The sequence below is a fragment of the Mesoplodon mirus genome (genome assembly GCF_964341445.2).
Source record: "Mesoplodon mirus genome assembly, chromosome: 4".
NCBI classification, from domain to species: domain Eukaryota; kingdom Metazoa; phylum Chordata; class Mammalia; order Artiodactyla; family Ziphiidae; genus Mesoplodon; species Mesoplodon mirus.
Genome location: NC_138979.1, coordinates 111,197,876 through 111,223,357, shown reverse-complemented (window position 1 = coordinate 111,223,357; position 25,482 = coordinate 111,197,876). Strand labels below are relative to the sequence as shown.

Here is a 25,482-nt window from a genome sequence, read left to right as displayed (position 1 = left end):
AAAGAAACCCACTCCATTTGGATGACTTTGATTTTCCCTTCTTTTGGGTGGGAGCCATATTTATCATTGAGTTTCTTCTCTTCCTTATCCTTTTCTGTATCATTTCCTTCTTCTTCACCCTATGTGGACTTAATAACCCAGCAATCACTTGTTTATGGGTTGAAGTGAGGCCACAATAATAACACCTTAATATGGTAAATCTTAGTTTTTCCTGTTTACATAGGACTTCTTCCACCTCTTAAAACACCCCCAGTTATTTCCTGGAGCCTCATATGTGCTCGGCCATCAGACTAGTCATACTGTCCCACAGCCTTGTCCTCGCTGCCCCTTGTCCTGGCCTCTTCTGCTGGTCCCCTCTGTTAAAAAGACACCCTGCTGAGCACAACAGGCTTCTGTGATGGCCTTCTGGAGTTCTCAGGGCACCGAAGGAGATGATGCATGGGAAAGAATGGCTCCTTTTCCAACCCTGGCCACGCTCTCTCACCTGGGCCCTGCAGCAGCACTGCTTGGTTTCATAGTCTTACAAAGTCTTTTATGAACACAAAGGATTTTCCTACCTCCTTTCCTCTGTGGGTCAGATATTGTCCCTTTCTGTCTGTTGTCCTCATCTTTCTCTCCCTCTCCTCCTGTCCCTTACCTACAATTTCCCCTCTCTCTCCAGATTCCTATAACTAAATATGTCCCCTTCATGCCTCTTGTCCCTCTGACCCCTGAAACCTCTTCTGTATATCCACTCATATAATAAACTCATGAGGGATTCCTGGTCTGTCAGTTTCACAAAAAGGTGGACTGGTTATCCCAGGCCAGCCACAGGTTGGTCACTCTGCTACACGACAGCTTTAGACTGATGTTTTTCAGCCGCTCCATCGTTTTCCTGTGGGATGTGTGGTGTTACTCTTTTATTGGAAAATCTCTGGGAAGGTCATCCTTGTACTAACTGCATTATTTCAGTGATATGGCTCCCCACGCCCACCCTATTCTCTGCCGCCTCAAAGTCACATTCTTTCATACTCCATCCTTTATGTTTTCCTCCAGCTTTATTGAAATGATTTGCTTTCTCTTTTCCATTTCCCAACGTTTAAAATCCTTTCTAATAAGCTAGAGTATTGAGAGCCAGTCTTCAAGCCCCCCCTACTCAAATTTTCTGTACTGAAAGGACTGTGGACTTTGGGGTTACACTGACCTTGTGTTGAAGCCCAACTCTACCACATCCTTCTGTGAACTTCATTTATTATGATGTATAAAATGAAAATAACAACCTTATGAGGCAGAAGGTAATTGCTAGAGTTAAATGAGATAACAAAGGCAGACTTTCTAACTCAGTGTCAAACCACATAACCAGAGTCAGTCTCCTCTCCTTCCCTTTTCCTTCCCATCGCTTGGTGACAAGTTGCATTTTGTTGTACACTGGCTGTGGTCCATCACTGCATGCTAATCCTCATAACACTCCCGCGATATGTAGTGTGCTTTCCTCATCTTGCCATCCTGCTTCCAGGCTACTAAGTATACAGTGGCCTCTGCACTAAGTTCGCCATGGAACCTCGAGTTAGTATGTGCACTGATCATTTAGTCATAAATCCATATGTTCCACCTCTTTGTACCTTGGCAGTGGTGTCAAATTTTCACTGATACTGTAAAATCTGTGAGCACCTTAGGTGCATCATACGCGTCTCCCATTTGAATCATTATGTTTTGCACACCATACATATCCATGCATTATGATGACAGCTAGTGATATAAACACACAATTGTATAAACGACCACCCTTCTAACTGCATTTGTGAATGTGTTCATTGTACAGATTTTACTGAAACACCTTAGAATTGAAGAAGAACTAACTGTAATTATGGTTATAAGAGTGACATTTCGGGTCTGGGAATGCAGTTGCAACTGAAGAAAAGGAATGGGGAAATGTTGCATCCTGTCTCCCAACATCAAGATTTAAGAAAACCCCATAGTTCATTTTCCCTTCATTAATAATTAGATTCCAAGACCCATTGGTGGAATTAAATTTACATGCCCAAAAGTTATTTATATTATAAAATGTTGGTATTTACTGAAATATTTCATGTTCCAAAACATACTTTTTAGAAGAATAACTCGAATGCTGTAAATCTGTTTGTCTCAAATAGGCCCCCAATGCAGCCAGCGGATGTTTCTCATGATGATGTCAGGCCCAAGAAGGATTTTCTTTCTTTTTTTTTTTTTTTTTTTTTGCGGTACGTGGGCCTCTCACTGTTGTGGCTTCTCCTGCTGCGGAGCACGGGCTCCGGACGCACAGGCTCAGTGGCCATGGCTCACGGGCCCAGCCGCCCTGCGGCATGTGGGATCTTCCTGGACTGGGGCACGAACCCGTGTCCCCTGCATCGGCAGGTGGACTCTCAACCACTGCACCACCAGCAAAGCCCAAGAAGGATTTTCTTGGTAAATGCTGATCTTCTTAATCCATACAGAATTCCCCCAACTGGAAAACTGATTTATCATGCAAGTACATGCCCACTTTAGAGAACATTTTTACTTAATCTGATGATAAAAGAGTATTTAATAGTGTGCTCCCTGGTGGCCTCATCTGATTCACAGATTTACTCTGCAATTTGTGAGATAGAAATTTGGGCTAATTGCAACTTTTTATAAAAGGCCACAAAAAAAAATTATGGAACTCCAGGCGTTTGTGTTCTTCTAATTCTACATTCTTATTACCATCACAGACCTATTTGCCGTGCTTATTATATATTTGCTTTTATTTCAAATTGTTTTTGAAACTTGTCACAATGTAAACTCTTTCTGACATCAGAACTGTGCTCAGAGTCCTTCAGTTCCCAGGGGTTTCCTTGTGTGCTAGTAAGGCGGAGGGATCTATCACTCTTTCTGTTAGATAGAAAGCAGTGAAATTGAGAGATTTCTTGTTTTCTTCATGAAGACTATAATTTTATGATTTTCTATGTATTCCTACAATGTCACAATGTCAGAAGGAAAGCACTAAGCTAGTCTACACTGCAGAAGCAACATTTCTGCCTTTAAAACTCTGATTTGACTATGAAACCATAAACACTCCCATCAGAACGCTAGCCATTTGTCCCAACATTCAATTTCTGTTTTTTATGGCATACATTTATTTGTTCAGCCTTGAAGTTTTAGCCATCTCAAATTCAGAAATGGTCTTATTAAGTTGTTTTATGTTTTTCAAAGGATTTTTTTTTTTTGCATGTTACTTGAATTCCAGGAACACAGGAGATTTCTAGAAGCAGCATGAGACTGCTGTAACAAGTTATTTTGGGCAACCATCTATACCTCAAAACTTCAGCTTTCCATCAGTTTCATAAGTATATACTTATCTTCACCTTTATTCTCTCTAAGCCTGCCATTTGGATAGGTGCAGTCTTTGACTACTGATACAGTAATATGCTTTTTATGTTTCTGCCTTTCAGTTGAGGTCAGTTGACAGATTGTTGAGAATGAACTTGTGGAATCATCCTGAAATGCTTTTACAATTGTATGCAAATGGTGTGAAAACTGTTAGACCCCTGTGTGACATCCAGCTGTAGGAACTGTGGCCATGAGATTTTTGCATAAAGTAGTGAAATTCTGAGTGGCATTCAAATGGGGAATTCTCAGAGCCACACAGTTTATTAAAGGAAGATATGTTTTGAGCCCAAGATGGTACTTTTCCCATTGCCAAACCTTTGGGTCCAACTGTAGCTGCTGTGATGTGGAAAATCTCTGTCTTAGGACCTGTTGAAATTAGGGATGACACTTTAATTCTTTTAAATTCAGGAGTCAGAAGATAGGGACTAGTTAGATATTGTTTAAATATTCCCATTAGAAGTTTCCAGCCTTCTGCCAAAGGTGGGATTGGTTTAAATGTTTGAGCAGACATAGTTCCAAGTGTCCATACCCACAGCTAAGCTCCTAATCACAAGGGGGACTGCTTCAAAGTCTGGGGATGCTCTGACATTTTTTATTACACCTCCTGCAGTCAGAACTTACTGACATTCAATCACAATTCTCTTAACTTCACCTGAGGCAAATTTAACGGTGATGTCCAATTTTAACCTTCCTCACCTTCTCTGGGGCATTGTGGGATAAGTCTTTCTCTAGGCCCTAATAGAAGCATTAGACCATGAACACTAGCATACTTTTAGGACAAAGAAGAATTCTCAGTAGGAATTTTGCAAACATTACATGCTCTTTTTCCTTTCTGCCAGATGGGTAATTAACATTCTGGCTGAGGGGCATGGCGTTAACTTGCATGATCGCCGTAATCTCTTAACCATCTTTTAACAAAGAGAAGAGAAATAATCCTTATGTAGAGGTGTTAGAGGTCTCCTGCGAGTGTCCCATAACAGATTCATCATCTCTCCATGAAGTTTTGGAAAATGCAGTATTTTGTAACTTCTACATGCAAACCTTTAAGACATTCAGGCTTGGATTCAATTTGCAGTTCTTGAGACTTTGGGTAAGTTACTTAAGCTTACGTGGTTCTCATGGGTATAGAGGGAGTATTGTTAGTACTCTCATAGATCTGTAGATCTCATAGATCTGTGAGAATTAAATGAATGAGGCATAGAAACACTTAACTAGGGCCTAGCACTGGGTTAGAACTCATGAAATGTTGGCTTATCTCATCTTCCTCCTCCTCCCCTTCCTTTTCTTCCTCCTTCTCAACTGAGTATGAATCTACCTATCTTATTACCACACCTCTATTTTTTTTTTTTTTTTTTTTTTTTTTGCCATACGCGGGCCTCTCACTGTTGTGGCCTCTCCCGTTGCAGAGCACAGGTTCCAGACGTGCAGGCTCAGCGGCCATGGCTCACGGGCCCAGCCGCTCCGCAGCATGTGGGATCTTCCCGGACCGGGGCACGAACCCGTGTCCCCTGCATCGGCAGGCGGACTCTCAACCACTGCACCACCAGGGAAGCCCCACACCTCTATTTTTAATTTTTGTGGATTTTTACTGCTTGTCCGCAAAGTGTTATCTTCCTGCCTCTTCATTAGTCAACTAAGGAAAATGAGCTTGCCAGACAGCAGTGATGATGCCAGCTGTCTTTGCTGAAACAGACATAAACACTGGGTTGGAATGCCGTGCTGGGTTACCCTGTCCCTTTCTTGGGAGAGCCTTTTGTTTAAACATTGCTACATAGAGAATTACTGGTATGATGCAAAACTCATCTCAAAATAACTAACTCATATGGCAGATTTTATGAAATGATACTAGATTAAGATGAATAAGGGCCTTCCTTGATTCCCATAGTAAGCATTAGGATTTGTGAAACTTTGATACCAATATGTCTTCCTCAACGAAAGCAACAACACAGAAAGGAAGCAGATGCATCTTATGAAACCATTGCCTATAAATTATACTCCTCTGTAGGATTCTGAATATTTAATCAGACATAGAATTCTTCTAAAGATCATATTTACATGAGAAACCCTTACCAAAGAGTGGCTTTGAGCCCACTTGCTTCATTCTATGTAGTACTACAGTGCATTTAAAATTCTATCCAACAATAAATTTTTTATGGCATTTTGTTTCTTTAGTCTTTTTTTTTTTTTTTAATGTTTTTCAGCTGTAGTAGGGTAGTAGAAAGAGCACCAAACTAGGAATCCAGAAACCTGGATTTGAGTCCCACTTCTGCTGATCACTAGCTGTGTGACCAGGGGCAAGCCACTTGGAACTTTCTGGTCTCCTTTAGCCTCTCTGTATGTAAGTGACAATGACAACATCTGTCATACCGGCCTTAGAGAGTGTTTGTATGTCTCAAAAGGAAGTTGGAGCCACACAACTTCTCTTGCGGAAGTTTTATACAAATCTCGTATTATGGTGACGTATGAAAGTATTTGGGGCATTTTATAAAACTAGAACGCATAATGTGAGACAGTTAAGTTTTTTTTTTTTTTTTCCAACAGAGGGACTATAGGAGAAAGGGAGAGACTGAACAGAGTAGCTTCATCTCTGAGAGTCATCATGCTCCTCCCTTCTTTCATGAGGGCTGTGCTCTGTGATGGATCTTTAAACAAGAGAGTGCCCTCAAAGCACCCTGCCTGGGTCCTTACTCCTCTACAAAATGTAAAAGCCTATTTAAATCCCTTATTCTGCATAATTGGAAAGTCATTGTTCAAGAGCAGAGTCCTTAATTTGGAAATGCAGATTCAACTTAACATATGCGATGATTGTTCCTGATTTAAAGTTCTCATAAAAGGAAACTCCACAAATTGGGTTCACATATTTTAAAAGACACTCCTAATTTTTGAAAAGGAAGCTATCTGTCTTACCAAGAATGTACCAAGCCCATTTTTGAGGGATGCTGTGCAATCAAACACTGACCTTTGAACCTTAAGCATTCAATGAGTAAGAATCTCATATGTACAGATTCTTTTTTATAATCATGAGGAAGGGGTTTATTCTCTCTGTATACTCCTATATCTCCCATAGATTATTATATAAACCAGATAGTGACATGAGCCCAGAGATGCATTGAGGATCTCAATATGTTATATTCTCATGGAGATCATGTGGTAAGCTGATATTTGTTTATGTAGTGAAGTTTGGAAGAGGTAAGGGAGAGGTGAAGAAAGGATTCTCTGAAGTCTTTGGGGAATCTTCAATGCTCATACCTTGTACTATATCTGGGTATATGAGTGGGTTGGTTTAGGGCTCAAAAAAAGAAACAAATGCAAAAAGGAGCCATTTTTCTTATTCTTTGATAACCAGCTGTGACTTTTGCTAGAAATTTATTGACCAAAATAATTCTATTGACCAATCTTTGGCCTCTATTTAATTATGTTAGTGATTCGCCAGTATGTTATAATAAGGCCCAGCTTGGCGTGCTTTTGACTCATAGTCAAATCAGAGTTTTAAAGGCAGAAATTTTGCTTCTGCAGTATTTTGCTTCCTTCTTGTGACATTGTAGGAATACAAAGAAGATCATAAAATAATAGTCTTTATGAAGAAAACAAAAATCATTGTGGTAATACGTAAACTCTCTCAATTTCACTACTTTCTGCTTATAATTGTCTTCTTCTCTTTATCTAACCCTAGTCTTTGACCATGCAACAACTCTCCTTTTCAAGGCTGACCCTCCTCATTTGATCTTGAGCCCATGTCTTCATCCTTTGGGGCCTTCCTTTATCTATTGTCCCATATTTTATCCCATCTTTCACTTGTATCATCAATATCTCCCTCTTCACTACTTCTTCTCAGCATAAAAACATGCTTAGGTTTCCTTTGTCTTGAAAAACAAGACAAAATTAATAGCAAAGTCAAAGCCTTGATACCAGTACAGGTTATTACTCATTACCTTCTCTTAACTGTCTGCCTTTTCTCTTGCTCTTTGCAATATATTTTAGTGTTCTATTACTTTGCTAAAATTCCTATCTAAAACTGTTCCTCTAATCTCCCCTTCTAATTTGTTTCTTTTTCAATCTCTTTGCAGAATTTGCTGTTTTCCTGAGTTCCTCACTGATGCTCTTTCTGATCTCTTTCTACTCCATTCTGTTCTGATATTATTGCTAAATTCATCTTCCTTAAGTTTAGTTGTGAACATATTACTTTCCTGATCAAAACCCATCAATGGGTTTTTTTTCTATGAAGTAAGCATGAATTTCCCACCAACCTGGATTCAAATTTTTTTTACAACGTGACATCACTTTATCTTATTTCGCAGTCTTGTATAATGCTCTTCCTCTTGGAATTCCCCCCCCTTTTTTTCTGTGGTATGCGGGCCTCTCACTGTTGCAGCTTCTCCCGTTGCGGAGCACACGTTCCGGACATGCAGGCTCAGCGGCCCAGCTGCTCCACGGCACATGGGATCCTCCCGGACTGGGGCACGAACCCATGTCCCCTGCATCGTCAGGCGGACTCTCAACCACTGCGCCACCAGGGAAGCCCTGGAATTCCCTTTTCTTAATCTCTACCTGTTGAAATCTTACCCTTTAGTGAGGGGCAATTTCAAATGCTTTTCCTGAAGGATTTCCTGATCCTACAGATATCATGTACTCTCTCCTTTCTTTAACGTTTTCTGATTTTTTGCTTGATGTCTATTGAATGGGTCTCTTTCTGCTTTGTACTGTAGTAATTTAGTTATTACTTCTGTACTCCTACTCCTGCAGTGTTTAGATTCTTTGGAGAAAAAATCCTTCAGAGGGAGAAGAGCTAGAAAGCTACTGCAGACCTATGTTTGTGTTTATATCTTCTATCTGAAGAACAGTAACACTGCACTCTATCCTAGGGTGGGTGGGAGGAAGACAGGCTGGCACTCATGTGTCCAAAATCACACGTAAGAGGCAGAATTCAAAGCTACCTAGGCCTGGATGAGCAATGGGAGGGAGCAGTAACTGGTACCCAGAAGAAGTAACTGTAGCTGGAGGAGGGCTCCCCAAGAGGAGCTGTGGTCTTCATTAGTAGAGGACACACCTATGGCAAAACCATAGCCGAGGAGGGAGGGGGCCAGGGAGTAAATATCCTGACCCTTTTCCCATTCTACCTTCTGATCTGCTGCTAGTGTTTTCCAGTGGCTAAACCCAGTAGAAGCCAGATTGCAGGGGAGCTTGTTGATCTTGACTGAGTCCAAAAAAGTCAGTATCCTAGTGCTTAGCGATGTGCAGAAGGGTAGAGTGTGAATCTGAATGGACAGATGGACAACTTCCCGTTAAATAATGGAAGTTATAGGGCTTCCCTCGTGGCGCAGTGGTTGAGAGTCTGCCTGCCGATGCAGGGGACACGGGTTCGTGCCCCGGTCTGGGAAGATCCCACATGCCACGGAGCGGCTGGGCCCGTGAGCCATGGCTGCTGAGCCTGCACGTCCAGAGCCTGTGCTCCACAACGGTAGAGGCCACAGCAGTGAGAGGCCTGCGTACCACAAAAAAAAAAAAAAAAAAAAAAAAAAGGAAGTTATAGATAATCTATCTTAGCAGTATGGGGCTCAGATGGAGTCACAGGGCATGGCCGTGCCAATGACTGAGCAAAAAAAGCTTTTCATTGGCCTTTTAGGTCCAGAATCAATTAGGAAATCTGTAGTAAGCAGATAGAATGACTGAAGCTAATTCTTGGATCTTAATTTAGGCATTGGTGAAATATGTTATGAGTATTGAATAGCATCTGCTAAAGGCAATAATTTCCTATTATGGTGAGGCACAACAGATCTTTCCATTTGGGATAGAGCAAAATCATGTGCTTGCTTATTGGAAAAAGAGTCGGAGAAGAAATCACCCCAGCAGTGTTGTCTTGGAGAGAATGTCTGTCTGGAGTTTGCAAGAGGAAATGAAAGACCTGAAGACTTCCCAGGAAGCAAAGTGCTTTGACACTGAGCACAACCAGAGAAGGTCACTTGGTAGAGCAAATTAAGATGTATAATTTAGTATGTGGCACCTGCAGAGCTGCTGCATTTTAGTCAAAGCAGAGTGAGGCAGTGCTGCTTGAAATAGTCCTGTGAACTCAGCATAGAATTATATTTAACCCCACTCCATAGTGCTTTCCTTGTTATTTTGCTTTTTTTTTTTCCTCCTAAGACTTACAATTCTTTTTCCTCTGGTTTCTTAGATGGAAAATATGTGCAATGATTCAGCACTGTACCGCCCTCTGACTTGCTAGTGGGTTGTCACAGAGAAGTGTTTGCCCTTCTCTGAAGCCTTCTTTTGATGTGGAGCACACTGGAGTGCTGAGGTTGAAGTTCATTGCTCAGGGCAGACTTCTTCAAAGAGGAGGAGTTTTATAGTTCCTTGGCCATCTAGTAGGTATCAATAAGTAGTATTTTGAATTAGTGGATTGGAAACTTAGAGATTAAATTTCTCATGTCACAAAGGAGCTGAAATTTGAAGGACGAAAGTACATGAGGTGTGTTTATCCAGATACAGATACTGGCGGGGATGCTAGACTGATGGCTGAATTCTGACAATCTGTCTTTGGTTGAGAGAGGGAGATTTGGGAAGAACCATGGATAGTTATTGCATGCTCCAGAGGCAGTGCTATAATTATTCATTGATGATAGTGGAGGATGTACACAATGAGTTATTTTGATAAAAATAATTTCAAACTGTGGAAGAGAATGGGGAAGTAAGTTTGAAAATGTTTGTATTTCTTTGCAGTAATCTGTCTTAAATTTGTTGGTCAAATGATTAAAACCCATCCCGGGACCAGAAAACATGAAATTATCTTTTCTTTTCCATAAGTTTCCTATAAGATGCACTGTGGTTGCCAAATTCGAGCCAGTTGGATTGTCTTTGTGTCACTTGTGTATCAAAACCTGTATTCTTGTGCATTCAAAGGAGAAACTTGTTCTTTTCAACCGACACTACCTTAAAATTAAACTACAATTCTCAATTCCTACCTTCCACTGCAGATAATGTTTTTGCTTGAAATTTTTTGTTAAATGATAAAGCCCAGTGAAAGAGATACTAGGAGTACCTTCTTTATTTGTTTATATGATCATTGGAAACTCAGAAATTATGAACACATGGCATGAACATTTGCATCTGGATTTGGACCCCCAGAATCTGGTAGAATAGTATTTCATCTTGGAAGCAGAGAAACCTCTGTGACATTTAAAAAAAATTTTCAGGATTCTAAGAATGGGGACTTATTTTTGCCAAGTATCCTGCCACAAACCACATGGCCGATGTTGATATCTATGACCCCAAAGTCACACTTTTCATCTTTTATACCCTATGGTTTGATCCCTAGTTGACATGGTCTTCATCATGGTATGATACCATGGTTGTGACTTTCACTATTTTTTCAGTATTTCTCTGACAAAGAAAATGTAGCAAAGAAAATCATAGAAGGAAAATGTAACAGGTCTTTAAGAAGGGTTGATGGATAAAGCTGAAGCTAAGACTTTAAGGATATAACTGGGTATGTGACTCCTGTTACTCTCAGGGGAGGGAGGAAGAAAGGCCTGATAGTATTATGGAAGACCTATTTTTTAATCTAACATGAACTGCTGAACCATGGCCTCAGTTTGACTACACTGAAAGATTTTAGATCTAGGGTTTACAGACTTATAATAAAAACATAATAAGAAATTAAACTATTTAACCTTAATTTATTTTGATACAAAACATGGGGAATTATCTTACTACCTTTTTCTTTTTCAGTTTCTTTTGAAGTCTCTCTTTCCTCCATTTATTCCTTGAATATCTGTACTATATCCTTGAATATCCAGTACTATACTCTGTAACCTTTGATTTCCTCAGGCTGCATACTCTTCTTGAGTAACTTCACCCAACTCAGTGACTTTAACTCTGTATTGTTTGCATTCTGATAATCTGTCTTTTAATGTTGTGTTTAGACCATCCTCATTTAATGTAATTGTTGACATGTTTAGATTTAGGTTTACCAATTTTTTCCATTTGTTTTTACTTTTGTTTGTTGCCTTTTTTGTTCCTCTCTTTCATTTCCTTTTTCTCATTTTTAGTTATTTAATATTATTCTGTTTTAATATACCAGTTGTATTTTTGATTATATCTTTGTATATTTTTCAAAATGTTTTCTCTAGGGATTACAATATACATGCTGAACTCTTTACAGTGTACTTAGAATTAAAATACTCTTTTACTTCATACCATGGAGGTTCTGTTAACCACTCTCTTATGTTGTAGTTGTCTTGTATATTATATGTACATACATTGCAACCCCACTGAACGATATCATATTTTTTTGCTTTCAACTGTCAAACATCTTTTAAAGAACTCAAGAGAAAAACAATATTATATTTACACAGATGTTTACCATTTCTATTATTCTTTCTTCATTCTTGATGTTACAAGTTTCTTTCTGGTAACATTTTTCTTCTGTCTGAAGAGCTTCCTTTAGCAATTCTTTTAGAACAGGTCTGTCGGCAACTTATTCTCTTACTTCTCCTTCATCTTTATTTCATCTTCATTCTTGAAGAATTTTTCCCTGGGTATAAAATTCTGGGTTGACAGGTCTTTTTTTCCTCAGCACTTTAAAAATGTTCCACTTCCTTTTGGCCCTGATGGTTTCTGATGAGAAATCTGCAGTCACTTAAGTCATTTCTCTATAAGCAATGCATCATTTTTCTCTGGCTGTTTCAAGATTTTTTTTCTTTGTCTTTAGGTTCCAGCAGTTTGAATGTCGGGTCTGGGGATAAACTGATTTGGGTATATTCTGCTTGGGGCTCACTGAGCTTCTTAAATCTGTAGGTTTATGTGTTTCACCAATATTTTTTCAAATATATTTTCTGTCCTAGGCTCTTTCTCTTCTCCTTCTAGGACTCTGGTGAGATAAATGGTGGTCATTTTTTTTGTAGCATGGGTCCTTGAGGCTCTGATTATTCACTTTTTCAGTCTTCTCTGTCCCTGTTGTTCAGATTGGGTAATTTCTATTGATCTATCTTCAGGTTTACTGACTCTTTCCTCTACATCTCCATTCTGCTATTGAGCCTACCTAATAAGTTTTTTCATTTCATTACTGTATTTTTAAGTTCTAAAATTTCCATTTGATTCTCTTTTATATCTTCAGTTTCTTTGCTGAGAATTTCTCTCTTTCCACTCATTTCAAGAGTGTTAACTCTTACTTGCTGGAGCACTTCTGTTACAGCTGCTCTAAGTCTTCATCAGATAATTCTCATTTTCCCTTTTTTCCAGGCAGCCAACTTGGTTTAGTTCAGGCTGAAAGTTCCGATGAGCCTTCTGTTTGCTGTGGTTTTAATATCAGTTCCATTTTCAAAGCTTTTGCTGGGTTCTTTGGAGCTGTCGCATTCATGTGCCACCCAGTTGCCACTGTAGGAGGTCTATCTCTTAGTCCTAAGGTCCATCTGTTAGTTTTTTTCAAAGTCTTTTGAATGCTGCTTAGGATCAGGTCCACACATACACAGCTTGGGAGTGAATTCAGGAGTTTATAAACAACTGATTGGGTCACTTACTAAGCTTTGCATATTTTGGGGCTCTCTGGGGCTCTTCAGTCCTCTAGCCATAAATCTGAGACTTTATTTATCCACCTCTGCTTCAAACTTCCTGCAACTGTGCCGACATCTGGGGCTAAGGAGGGGCAGAACAAAGAGAGGAAAAAAGGAACAGGGTTTGCCCCACTGTATTGGGACTACAGTTCCTCTGATCAAAGAGGAACATTCTCATCTCTTAGAGTTTTAGTTGCCAACAGGCTCCTACTTCTGCTGTCACTGGCAGGAGATGTCTTTTCTACTTCTGATTCTGAACTAGAAGGTTTCCCCTAGAACTTTCTCTGTTTGTGCTGATACTCACTTCCATCTTTCAGGATGATTTGAGTCCAGGCTAGGGGACTACTGGAGAGAAAATGGGCAAACTTAACTGCTTTACTGTTGGGTGACACTTCAAAGTTTGGTCCTCTTTTCCAATTGGCTTGCTACAATTTACTTTTCAGAGTACTCAAATAACTGCTCCATGCATTCTGTACAGGTGTTTAAGCTGTATTCAGTGATTGAGACAGGATGGAGTGTGTTTACTTTATCTTACTTAGAACTGGAACTCCTTATATATTATATGGTTACTCCTAAATCTGTAACTCTAGTCTATGTCTCCTTCCTAAGCCCTACCATGTTGCATCTAGCAGTTTCATGCACATGTGCTTGAATGTTAAAATTCAAAATTTCCAAAACTGAATTAATCATCTTCCCCCAAAGCCATCTTGCATTTCTTACCTTTGGGAATGGCACCATATTTCTACCCAATCATCTATCTAAAATCATGGAAATAAACTCTTTTCTACTACACATATCCAATTAATCACTAGGTTCTATCAATTCTATCTTCTTTTTTTTTTTTTTTTTTTTTTTTTTTGCGGTACGCAGGCCTCCCACTGCCGCAGCCTCTCCTGCCGTGGAGCACAGGCTCCGGACACGCAGGCTCAGCGGCCACGGCCCACGGGCCCAGCCGCTCCGCGGCATGTGGGATCTTCCCGGACCGGGGCACGAACCCGAGTACCCTGCATCGGCAGGCGGACTCCCAACCACTGTGCCACCAGGGAAGCCCTCAATTCTATCTTCTTAAATTGATTTTCTCTTCTCCATCCACATTACCAATGCCCTGGTTCTGACTATTAACAATTCTTTCTGAAATACTGAAAGGGTCTTTTAGTGACCTATAACCTAGTCTTATCCCCTATTGGTCTAGTCTCTACATTGCTTCTGGAGTGATCTTTCTATAATACAAATCGAAATAAACAGCATGCCTTGCCTAGGATTCTTCATTGATTCCCCATGGCTCCTGGGATGTTCAAGCTCCTTAGCCTGTGTTCAGTACAGTCTCTTACCATACTTCTGGTCCCCGGTGCCCTGACCAGAGAAAATTTAGTCCTAAGAGCATGGAGCAAACCCCTGTTTCTTTTTTTTTTCTCTCTCTCACTTCTGCCCCTCCCTGGTCCCAGACATGGCACCAGAAAGAGCATTTTGTATTAAAGTTTATGTGTGGAAGACGCAATACAGTGAAGTGGTTTTTTCTTAATAGTAGTTTCATGCCTTGAATTGTGGCTTTATTGCTGTAAAATCCAATCTCATAATTTCCTAAACTTTGGCTTTAGTTTCCCAACCATGACTAACATACCTAATACTAACCATGACGTTTTCTCCATGTATATAATCAAGACTTATAAAGACAAGGAGAAAAAAGTAGTTAACCCTATAGCAGAGCACTATATGTCTATAATCTTCACAAAAGGTATAGCCTTCATATGAGTCTCCTTCTCTTTATTTTCTGTATTAGAATTTTCATTGAGTTCTGCTTGACAGGTACAGATGTAATGAATTTCTGGTTCCCTGACCCTAGATTATGTTGTTTAAGGGACAGCCTTAGAGAAAAGCATTTTGTCTGATCAGAGGTGCCGAAACTAACCAATGAGTGGTAAAAATAGCAAGATGTGAGACATATTTGAAGAAACAGTGTAACACCAAGCTAGCAAAATAAAAGAACTATTCAGATTTCTTGGAAAACTAGTTCATCAGTAGAAGGCAGTAGATGAGGAGCCACTTTACGTACAAAGCCATGAAATGAGACAGACCTGGGTTTTTATCCTTGCTTCTTCTGAGCCATATGACCTTAGACCAGATCCTTGATGTTTCTGAATTTAGATCTCTTCATCGTAAAAGGGAGATGTGTTTATTAAATGAGATAACAAAATAAAAGTGTGCACATGTATATGTTCAATACATTAAAAATTCCCTCTCTTAGGGAATAAGTTTTTTTTTTTTTTTTTTTTTTTTTTGCGGTATGCAGGCCTCTCACTGTTGTGGCCTCTCCCGCTGTGGAGCACAGGCTCCGGACGCACAGGCCCAGCGGCCATGGCTCAGGGGCCCAGCCGCTCCACGGAACGTGGGATCCTCCCAGACCGGGGCACGAACCCGCGTCCCCTGCATTGGCAGGCGGACTCCCAACCACTGCGCCACCAGGGAAGCCCGGGAATAAGCTTTTAGAATAAGCAATCATGTTTTCAGCTGAAATCATGGCATCAACTTCGTGCTGCTACTTTGGACAGATTATAAAAAACGTTAACTCTTCCCCTTCTCCCACATCATGCACTTCTCCTAATCCAGGGAAATTGAGAAGATAAGAAAAACTACAGGAGAATGATGCTTGAAGGCAAAACTAGGCCTCTCCCGTCTTTCTGCAACTTAAAATAGCACTTCTACAGCTTCACTTCAGCTTTTTTGACAATCCCTAAATTGAACTGGTGATGCTTGGCTTCATGAACAGTGGATATTGGCAGCTGTGCAATTGCTTTTATAACTGGTTGTTATAAAACCACCCCCAATAAAAAACCACCTCCAAAGTGAGTTCTTGGATATATTCAGAGAGTTTGTACCAATAAGTATTAGGTATCTATATACATGTGTGTCTTTAGGAAAGGCAAGGAATGAGCGTTTTAGAAAAGTTTTAGGGATAGGCTAGTTGAATGAGAACAATCCCACAGAAAATTATGAAAGAGGCAAGGCCTCTGCTGGCCTCCCATCTCCTCTGTGCTCCCTCTCTTCATGCCCTTCTAACCCTTTCTGTGAGTACCCTGAGCCCTCCTGGAACTTCTGGGTTGACCGGATTTTTGCATGTTTTTCTTTTTACCTTCTATTACTTTTATCTTCATCTGTCTTTGTTAAGAAGTTTCTATTAAAAAGCTTCCTCTGGGCTTCCCTGGTGGCGCAGTGGTTGAGAGTCCGCTTACCGATGCAGGGGACACGGGTGCGTGCCCCGGTCCAGGAAGATCCCACGTGCCGTGGAGCGGCTGGGCCCGTGAGCCATGGTTGCTGAGCCTGCGCGTCCGGAGCCTGTGCTCCGCAACGGGAGAGGCCACAGCAGTGAGAGGCCCGCGTACCGCAAAAAAAAAAAAAAAAAAGCTTCCTCCTTTCTCTCTTCCTTCACTCAAAATGTTCTTTTATGTAGCTTTTTACTATTTAGACCCATTTAGGAAAGACCTGAGATATCACTAGAGAAATCAATGGTTAATAAATGGTTATTGTGTTACCCTTCCTAGGGAATTTTCTTTTAAGCTTGGAAATATTGAAGACTGGGCAATGCCTTCATTTAAGAAATGAAGTATCATAATATAGCATTCTAAGCTCATGATTGTGTGGAGGGATGTTAGCCACAGAGACACCCCTGGGATACTTCACATCATACGAGGGAGTGGACACCTTCACTGCCCATGTGACACTTCAGCCACTTTGATGGTGAAGACATTGGAAATCCATACAGGACCAGCAGTGGCTTACAGCTTTTTCCTTTTTCTCTGCCATTCCATTTGGCTTCAGATAGGCAAGAAGTAGGAAAACAAACAAAAAACTTGATTAAGGCTTCTGGGTTACTTCTTTAAATTTCAGAATTAAAAATTTTCACTTTTCACTCTTTTGGCAAAATATATGAATTGTGTCCAGAAGAGACTCAAAATTTGTGACCTAATATCTTACCCCCTCCCCCACTGCTTTAAGTTAAATAGATAATTAATCTCAAATCTTAGAAGGTACTTCTTGGAGAGTAATGTTTTCTAAGGATCTCAAAGTCCCCTTTCCTCAGGATTTCTGGGAGGTATGTTAGCTCTGTTTTATAGAAGAACCTAAACTGAAGCCTTGAGAAGTCAAGAGACCCTGCTTAGGGTATACATCAAGTTCCCATGTGGGGAGAAGGGACTTTTGTCTTGGGGCTAAAATTAGAGCACTCTCCCATTCTCAGCTGTATCAAAGCTTTGCTAGTCAAGGGTGAGCTGGGAGTGGGGAGGAGGTTGCAATCAGCCTCCTGGCTAATGCCTTGAGTTGCTTGAGGTCAGCCAGAGAGGAAGGATAAGTCCAGGTATGCTTTGATTTATGTTGCTGTGTGATTCATGCACTCCGTCAGACTAGCTGCTTTCTTCCCCTGTTCCTCTAACAGGCCGTCTCGTTGCTGGAGATGACTGTCAGATGCTTTCCCTGCATAGCCACCATCACATGGCCCACCACCGGAGCCTGGGAAGCCTGACCACAGACCAGCATCTCTGAGGCATGAATAATTAGGTAGGCATAATGGAAGGCACTCACTGCACCCTCCAATTGCGTAAGCCCATTACCGAACTCTGCTACATCAGCTTCTATCTTCCGAGGGGGGAAGTCAGAGGATTTTCATACAAGGGCACTATAACTCTAGACAGATCCAGTAAAGGGTTTCATAACTGCTACCACGTCAGGGAGGGGTCCGACATCAACAGCCTCAGCCGGCAGCCGAACGAACATCCAGGCGACATATTTTTCAAGCCAACTCCCACGAAAGACATTCTAACTGAGCTGTACAAACTCACGGCCGAGAGGGAGAGACTGCTGGCCAATCTGCTGAGCTCAGACCACATCCTGGGCATTACGATGGGGAACCAGGAGGGGAAGCTGCCGGAGCTCTCTGTGAGCCTGGCCTCCGAGGACGACTGTTTCCAGAGTGCTGGCCACTGGCTGGGGGAGCCCGCCGTGGGCTGTCTCAATAAGAGGAGCTCCCACGGGAACAAAAAGGCCCGGAGGTTTGGTGGAAGGAGAGAGAGCTTTGAGGGGCTCTCTCAAAACTCCCTGCAGAAGAGGACAAGACGAAAGGGGCATGGGGGCCAGGGATTGCCTCCTCTGATGGGGAAGGACCAGATCTGTTCCAGCAATGCCCTTCCTCTTTCCCAGACAAGGCCTCATCTTTGGCTCCTAGAGGAGAGAGGCAGCTTGCTTCCGAATGGAGCACTTACCTCTTCCCTACAGAGGAGAGGGAGCTTCACCCCAGAGACCCCCAGGACACTGGATGCTGACTCTGCCTTGGGAAGCTCCAAGAAGGCTTCTGAGGTTGCGGGGCATGGAAGAGGCGGGCTGCCCCCTGAATGCAGTTCCACAGAGCCAGGAGATGATGGTGCTGCGGGGCCAAAGAGGGGACCTCGCAGGCTGGCGCACCTGCAAACAGGTTCGACTGAAAGTCACAAGGAGCCCGAGAAACATCCAGAGGCAGAGGGGGGCCGGACAGAGAAGGCTGCTGAACGGACTTGCAGGAAGAAGCCTATTTCCAAAGTGGTGGCCAAAGTCCAGGATCTGTCTGCTCAGGTGCAACGAGTAGTTAAAACGCATCCTGAGGGTGAGGAAAGGGTTGCCGTTTGCCCAGCAGCCCAAGCTGAGTTCATACCCAGCGCAGACTTGCTCACCCTCCCGGAAGCTGAGGCTGGGGCTTGGGGTGCCCGCTGCTGGGGCAAGGAGCAGAGAGGGGACAGGTCATGGCAGCCATCAGCTGAGGAGTGTCCCCTAGCCAGCATCGAGGGGGCTGTGAACAAGGTCCTCCTGAAGGTGATAGAGAGCGAGAAATTAGATGAAGCCATCGAGGGGAAACGGCTGGGATTTCCCTTTGGGACGACAGCCACCCATACCCTCCCAGAAACCGGCAGCAAGAGGGGAGCTGGGGTGCTTCTGAGTGGCCACAAAACCTTGTTTCTGGATCTGCCCCACGGTGTGGACCCTGGAGGTGATGAGAAGAGGCCACCGCCCCCAGCACTGGCAGCTCTCGGCACGGTACTTAATAATTCATCCTTTCCGTCCAGCACGCACAAATGGATGTCACCTGTTCCCTTGCCTCTCTCTCTAAGGCTCCCCAGCCCTCAGCAGCATCACAGGATCCTCCGGCCCCCTTCACTGCCTGCTGAGAGGGAAGCCGCGCTTGATGACTCTCTTGGTAGAAAGAGCCGTGCTTTCTCTGGGTCACCCTCTGCTGACACCTTGGAGCCACCACTCTCTGCAAAGGTCACGGAGACCAAAGGAGCCAACGCGACCTCCCTCAGAGTGGGCCAACCTCGGTTGGTGCCTGGGGAACCTTTGGAAAAGAGCTTGGGGCCTGGGAGGACCGCAGCTCAGCCCCAGCACCGGTCACCTCCAGGTTAGTCCCCGTTTAAAATGCTTTACATGTGTTCCTGGGCGACCCCAAACTGTCAGTCTGCTCGTGCTATTCAGACACTGGCTAATTAACGATGAATCAAAATTCCTCGGCCTGGTAGTTAATTTACCTTGTAACAGGACAGCTGGGAGTCGTATACAAGAGTGTGGAGATGGTGAGGATGGTGTTGACTTATGGGGTCAGGGCTGTATTTGCTTCCAGAAGCAATACTTTGTAAATGTCTTTTTAAATTTTTTGTTTTGGAATGCTCTAAAGCTGCCTCCATGGTTGCTTAATACAGGACTCTCAAAGGAAACAGGACTGGGCAGAGAGAAGTAGTAACTTGTCACTGCCTTTGATGCTAAGTGGCCCCTTGACCTAAATTCTGCTGTTCATGCTGCTGGGGCGGCTTGGATTTGTTGGGATCCTGTAAGCAGAAGAGCAGAAGCATGCTGTGTCTTTGCTCATCTGTTTGTTGTTAGAGGTTTTGGGTTTTTGTGGGGGTTTTTTTTCTTTTTTTTTTTAGTAATCACTTTTATAAGCACCCTTATTTTATGACAAAAACTTTTTTTTTAATACTAGAAGAGGGATGAATTCCTTCTAACTTGAAGAAACTTGGTTCAGATTTTCTTTCTTTAACAGTTTTTTATTTCCCAAACAAACACGAAGTAATGTTTATTCTGAAGTTATGTTTTATGTATGGGTTTCTACTGTTACTGGTATAACATCATGTCTTATGCAAAAGGTACTAAAGAGCCAGTTTGGCTCGTATGTTTCATGTGATTTAAAATTTTATATGAAAATAATTTTGGTGGTTCTATAAGTAGGATCAATAAGACTAAAAAAGACGGTGTATAAAAGTGCCACTCCTGTATTCACTACATTTTCCAGGCCAGCGCGGCCAGATGTTTAGGGTCATGTATGCCATTGTGTAGATAATAGGTTCTTTTTCAGTGGTCCTTTCACAGCATATGGTCAATGCTTTGTCTAGGCTCGTAATACGATATATAGTCTCTTAAAGTTTAGAGAAAACATCATGTGCAATTTTTAAGATAAAAATATCTGTCTGGGAAAGAGGAAAGCTTCTGTTTATTTTGAACTCTTGCCATTTTATAAATTTCTCTATATCATTGATCCAGGGTGTGTTTCTTTTAAAAATGTGGTAAATGCTCTTCATTTTGTGTTTGTAAGTATTGCTCTTAGTTTGATGAGACTTGCTACTTCCTAATATAACCAAACTGCTTCATCAGGAAAGTCATAGAATTGTAGATTTTATATCATGTGTCATAGAATCCTAGTGATGAAAATCCTTTCTCCCTGTGAATGCTGAATCAGCCTTCAAAATACTTCGAAAGGAAGCTCTCTGCAACGATTAGACAGAGACTTCTGGAGAGATGGGCATGCAAGAGCTGCCTCAATTCCGAAAGCTCTTTTTAGAAGTCACACTAAATCCTACGACTTGGTGTGCCGCTCCTCCAGAAACTGTGCATTAAATAATACATTGAGCTTCAGTAAATCTTTTCTCCCCACCCCCACCGCCCCGATTTAGAATTATCTTTTTATTTTATTGTCCTTTTTCTATTAAAAAAAAACCCCAAAAACAATATTATAAAAGCTCCATCGTATCTGGCTCAAGGTAGGCACACAGAGGACATTCGGTTTCTCTGATGACTGACCTTAAGCTCACTGAGGGGCATGTTCAACAGATGGCCACCCTTTTCCCATGACCTCTCCACACCACTGTGGAGAACCGTTCCCTTTACTTTGGCCCCAGCCTTCCATTGGGATCTTTGTAGCATTTTAAGAGCCAGTCATTAGAATCACATGGATTCCTTGATAGGGAGACTGCCTGTGCTTCTAACGTTACAAAAGAAGGCATTGGAAAGGGGGAAATAGGAGCAGGAGAAGCCTTTTTTTCTGTCATGGATAAGTTCTCTTTTGCTGGGACCTTCCTTCAGGAATGTTCAAACATTATCTCTTATCATCATCCCTCTTTGAAAAGCATGAAGGGAGGGAGTTCTCCAGATAGTATCTTTGATCTGTATCTTGTGTTCCTATCTCCTGCTTTTCCTTTAATCCCCCTTCTCTGTGGCCACGAGTCCTCATCATATTCTGGATCCTTCAGTGACTTCCTGCAGCTGATGGGTCCACACAGGGAGAATTTTGCTACTTCCAGCTGCCTTTGTCTTTCACTTCATTTCTCCTCCCTCCACATCCCGCACCCCCAGACGAAGGGTGGATCATTCATTTACCATCACCCAACAGTAGCCCTTTATCTGAGTCCAATTCCCACCTTTCTCCCACGTTAGCTATTAACCAGGTTGAGTTTACGGTCTATGAACATTTATTTCCTGTGGAAATAACGTCTAGGTATTTTATTGAAGTGATGGTGATTAAGATTATTGAAAGCACTCATTAACTGCCCAAGTAAGAGATTAAGTCTGGCAAAAGTAATCAGATCCATTTCCAGTTGGAAGACTCTTTAGCGTTATGGGCAAGTAGTAATTCCCAGCAAAGAGTAAAATCCGCTTCTCCTGCTCACAGGACCAAGCAGTGAAAGCCAACACTACCATCCACACAGGAAACAGCATGAAGGCTATTGGTCTACCTCCTGTTGGCTTTGTAATTTTCCTAACTCTTCTTTCCAAGGTCTATGCACAGGAATTTCTTGTCTGGTGGTGATGTGATCAAACAGAGAATATGCTAACAATGAATGGTGGCCAGATTTGTCTTCTCATGGCCCTCCTCTCCCCAGTTCCCCATCCCCACCCTGACCACCACCTTGGTTTTATGGAAACAGCTGTAGAATGTTCCCAAGCCTTTGTGGAATGTGATATTTTCTCAAGCCTGAAGGACTCTAGCGCTAACCTGAATAGCAGTGTCCTTGGGTCTGGGATTCCCTTCTGTTTTTCTGGCCTTCTTTTACCTTTGATCTGAAATAGACCCCCTTTTTTTTTTTTTGCAGTACGCGGGCCTCTCACTGTTGTGGCCTCTCCCGTTGCGGAGCACAGGCTCCAGACGCTCAGGCTCAGCGGTCATGGCTCACGGGCCCAGCTGCTCCGTGGCGTGTGGGATCTTCCCGGACTGGGGCACGAACCTGTGTCCCCTACATCGGCAGGTGGACTCTCAACCACTGCGCCACCAGGGAAGCCCTGAAATAGACCTTTTTAATGCCAAAAGAATCACATGTAACTGGGCTCACCATACTCAGGAAGATCCCCAGTGCTTCAGTGTGCTCCTCAGCAATCTCATGATCTTTCCCCTTTGAAGTCACTGAGGTGGTGATGGAGGCATGTGCCCCAGGCATAGTTCCTCTTGATATTGTGAATCATGTTATCAGTGCTTGTGCCCATCAAAAGATGTAGTTAATGTCAACTGATTAAGGGTTGAAAGGCATATTTGTAACAGATTTTATTATATCTAATGCTGCTGTCAAAGCTTTGATTTGTCTTTGGGCATGTATTATGGGGAGTAGATAGAAATTCTCCCTATATTAATACTGAGGTTTGATACAATCCCCCCCAAATTTTAAAGAAGCTCCACAACTTTAATGGCTATACCCAGCCATTTAAGATTACTACAGAAAGTATATAGTGCGTAGACAATTATCTGTAATTCATGTTAAGAAAGAAAGATTAAAAATTGAATATACCGGGCTTCCCTGGTGGCGCAGTGGTTGAGAGTCCGCCTGCCGACGCAGGGGACACGGGTTCGTGCCCCAATCCGGGAAGATCCCACATGCTGCGGAGCGGCTGGTCCCGTGAGCCATGGCCGCTGAGCCTGGGCGTCCGGAGCCTGTGCTCCGCAACGGGAGAGGCCACAACGGTGAGAGGCCCGTGTACCGCAAAAAAAAAGAAAAAAAAATTGCATATACCATAGTATATCCATATAAAACATATATAGGACTTAAATTGACAGGAAATACATTGCTACACACTTTTGAGAAAGTAAGGGGATTGTCATTGAAACTGTATGTAACTTTGACCTAGCAACCTTATTTTAGGAATTTAGGTCACATAAATAGATGCACTAGTAAAAATATATGCATAAGGTTGTTTACTGCAGCATTGTGTATAGTGGTCAAAGCAGCTGGAAAAAAAAATGGAGTGTCAATCAGTAGAGAAATGGCTACATAAATTAGAGTATATTTAGTCTCCGTAATATTATGAGGCTATTTAAAGTGTGGAACTGGATCTCTATCTAGCAAGTTGCAAAATAATGTAGAATATGCTCTGTTTTTGTAAAGACAAGTTCCACCCCTCTCTATATATGAGTATATATGTTTGGTATGGGTTTGAAAGTTTGAATGTCATGGAGGCAGGTGTAAGGAAAGACAGGCCAGGCTGTTCACATTCTTTATCTAGGGCAAGACAGGGTGAAAGTGGGGAATAAGGTGAAGGGGAAGGATCCAAAAAAAACAACAAAAACCCCCAATACAAACAAACAAAAAAACAAAAGCACTCGGGAAGAGCATTAACTTCTTTTCTTTACATATTTTTACATTGTTTCACTGGTTGTGGTAAATGTGTCACTTTTATGATTTTTAAAGAGTTAACTACATTTTAAAGAAAAAAATAAATACCCCACCTAGAGGGGTTGTGTGTGTGTATGGGTGTTGGGGGGTGTAGGATTATAGCTGAACCACAGTTATCTGTGTCTTTCCCATGTCCTTTAATGAAGCAAGAAGCTCAGTATTGAGACTAGAGCATTATTACAAAGGGGTATGTACGTTGCTAGAGAGCTATAAAAGCAGCACCCAAGAAGGACAAGTCAGGGAAGCAGGATTATATAAGGAGGGAGCAGTATCCAGAGACCAAGAGAAGAAGGCAGTTAAGAAAGGCTTCTGACCCTCCTACACTGTTGGTAGGAATGTAAATTGGTATAGCCACTATGGAAAACAGTATGGAGATTCCTCAAAAAACTAAAACTAGAGTTGCCATATGATCCAGCAATCCCACTCCTGGGCATATATCTAGACAAAACTATAATTTGAAAAGATACATGCACCCCTATGTTCATAGCAGCACTATTTACAATAGTCAAGACGTGGCTAGCACCCTAAATGTCCATCGACAGATAGATGGATAAAAAAACTGTGGTACATATATACAATGGAATATTACTCAGCCACAAAAAAGAATGAAATAATGCCATTTGCAGCAACATAGATGGACCTAGAGATTATCATATGAAATGAAGTAAATCAGAAAGAGAAAGACAAATACCATATGATATCACTTATGTTTGGAATCTAAAATATGACACAAATGAACTTATCTACAAAGCAGAAACAGACTCAGAGATGTAGACAACAGACTTGTGGTTGCCAAGGGGGAGGTGGGGTGGGAGAGGGATGGACTGAGAGTTTGGAATTAGCCGATGCAAACTATTATATAGAGAATGGATAAACAACAAGATCCTACTGTATAGCACAGGGGACTATGTTCAATATCTTGTAATAAACCATAATGGAAAAGAACATATATATATATGTATATGAAAAAGAATGTATACATATGTATAACTGAATCACTTGGCTGTACAGCAGAGATTAACACAATGTTGTTAAAATAAATAAAAGAAATTAAAAGAAAAGAAAGGCTCCTGGGTTAGACAGTGTCCTGACAGGGAACAAACACCCAGGCCTGAAGGAGCAAGGGAAGCAGGGGTCAGTGGAACCCAAACAGGGGAGCTTAAAGGAGAGGACCACAGGGCAGGAACGGTGGCTTGTGGTAGAGGCCCTTATCAGAGAGGAAGCTGTGGGAATAAATACCCTGGCTTCACTCTCCTTTGGTCTTCTGCCTGGAAACTTTCTCGAACTGAACCAGCCAAAAGGCAGAGTAAAAGGGAGTGGGTAGACATCTCCAAGCTCAGCCTTCCAGGGCCCAGGGAAGGATGGAGAAGGGTCAGAGTAGATTTGGAGGTATAAGATGATGCAGATATGCTGAGCCACGAAGAACAAGAAATGTAGGAAGAGTGGGATTTTAAAAGAGCGACAGGGTAAAAAAGAATGTGTATGTGTGGTGTGTTTTGATACTGAACAGTGGTTATCTTGACAATAAATGATTATTGCAGTGTTTCATTTCTTTGTCGTATGACCGTTCTACCTCTAAATTTAATTTGGTTGACTGTCTCTTTTATTGCTATAAGTAC

At 42.0% G+C, this 25,482-nt stretch overlaps 1 protein-coding gene across 3 annotated transcripts in view; it reads left to right on the top strand.

Annotated features, from left to right (window-relative positions):
- Positions 1-17,474: 17,474 nt before the first annotated feature.
- FMN1 (formin 1) overlaps positions 17,475-25,482 on the top strand; it is a gene marked incomplete at its 5' end in the record, with an annotated part of 415,504 nt that continues 407,496 nt past the window's right edge. For all 3 annotated transcript variants that reach the window (XM_082620131.1, XM_082620130.1, XM_082620129.1), the window contains one exon: positions 17,475-19,332. In XM_082620131.1, coding sequence (XP_082476257.1) covers positions 17,475-19,332 — 1,858 coding nt within the window. The remainder of the gene's footprint in view (positions 19,333-25,482) is intronic.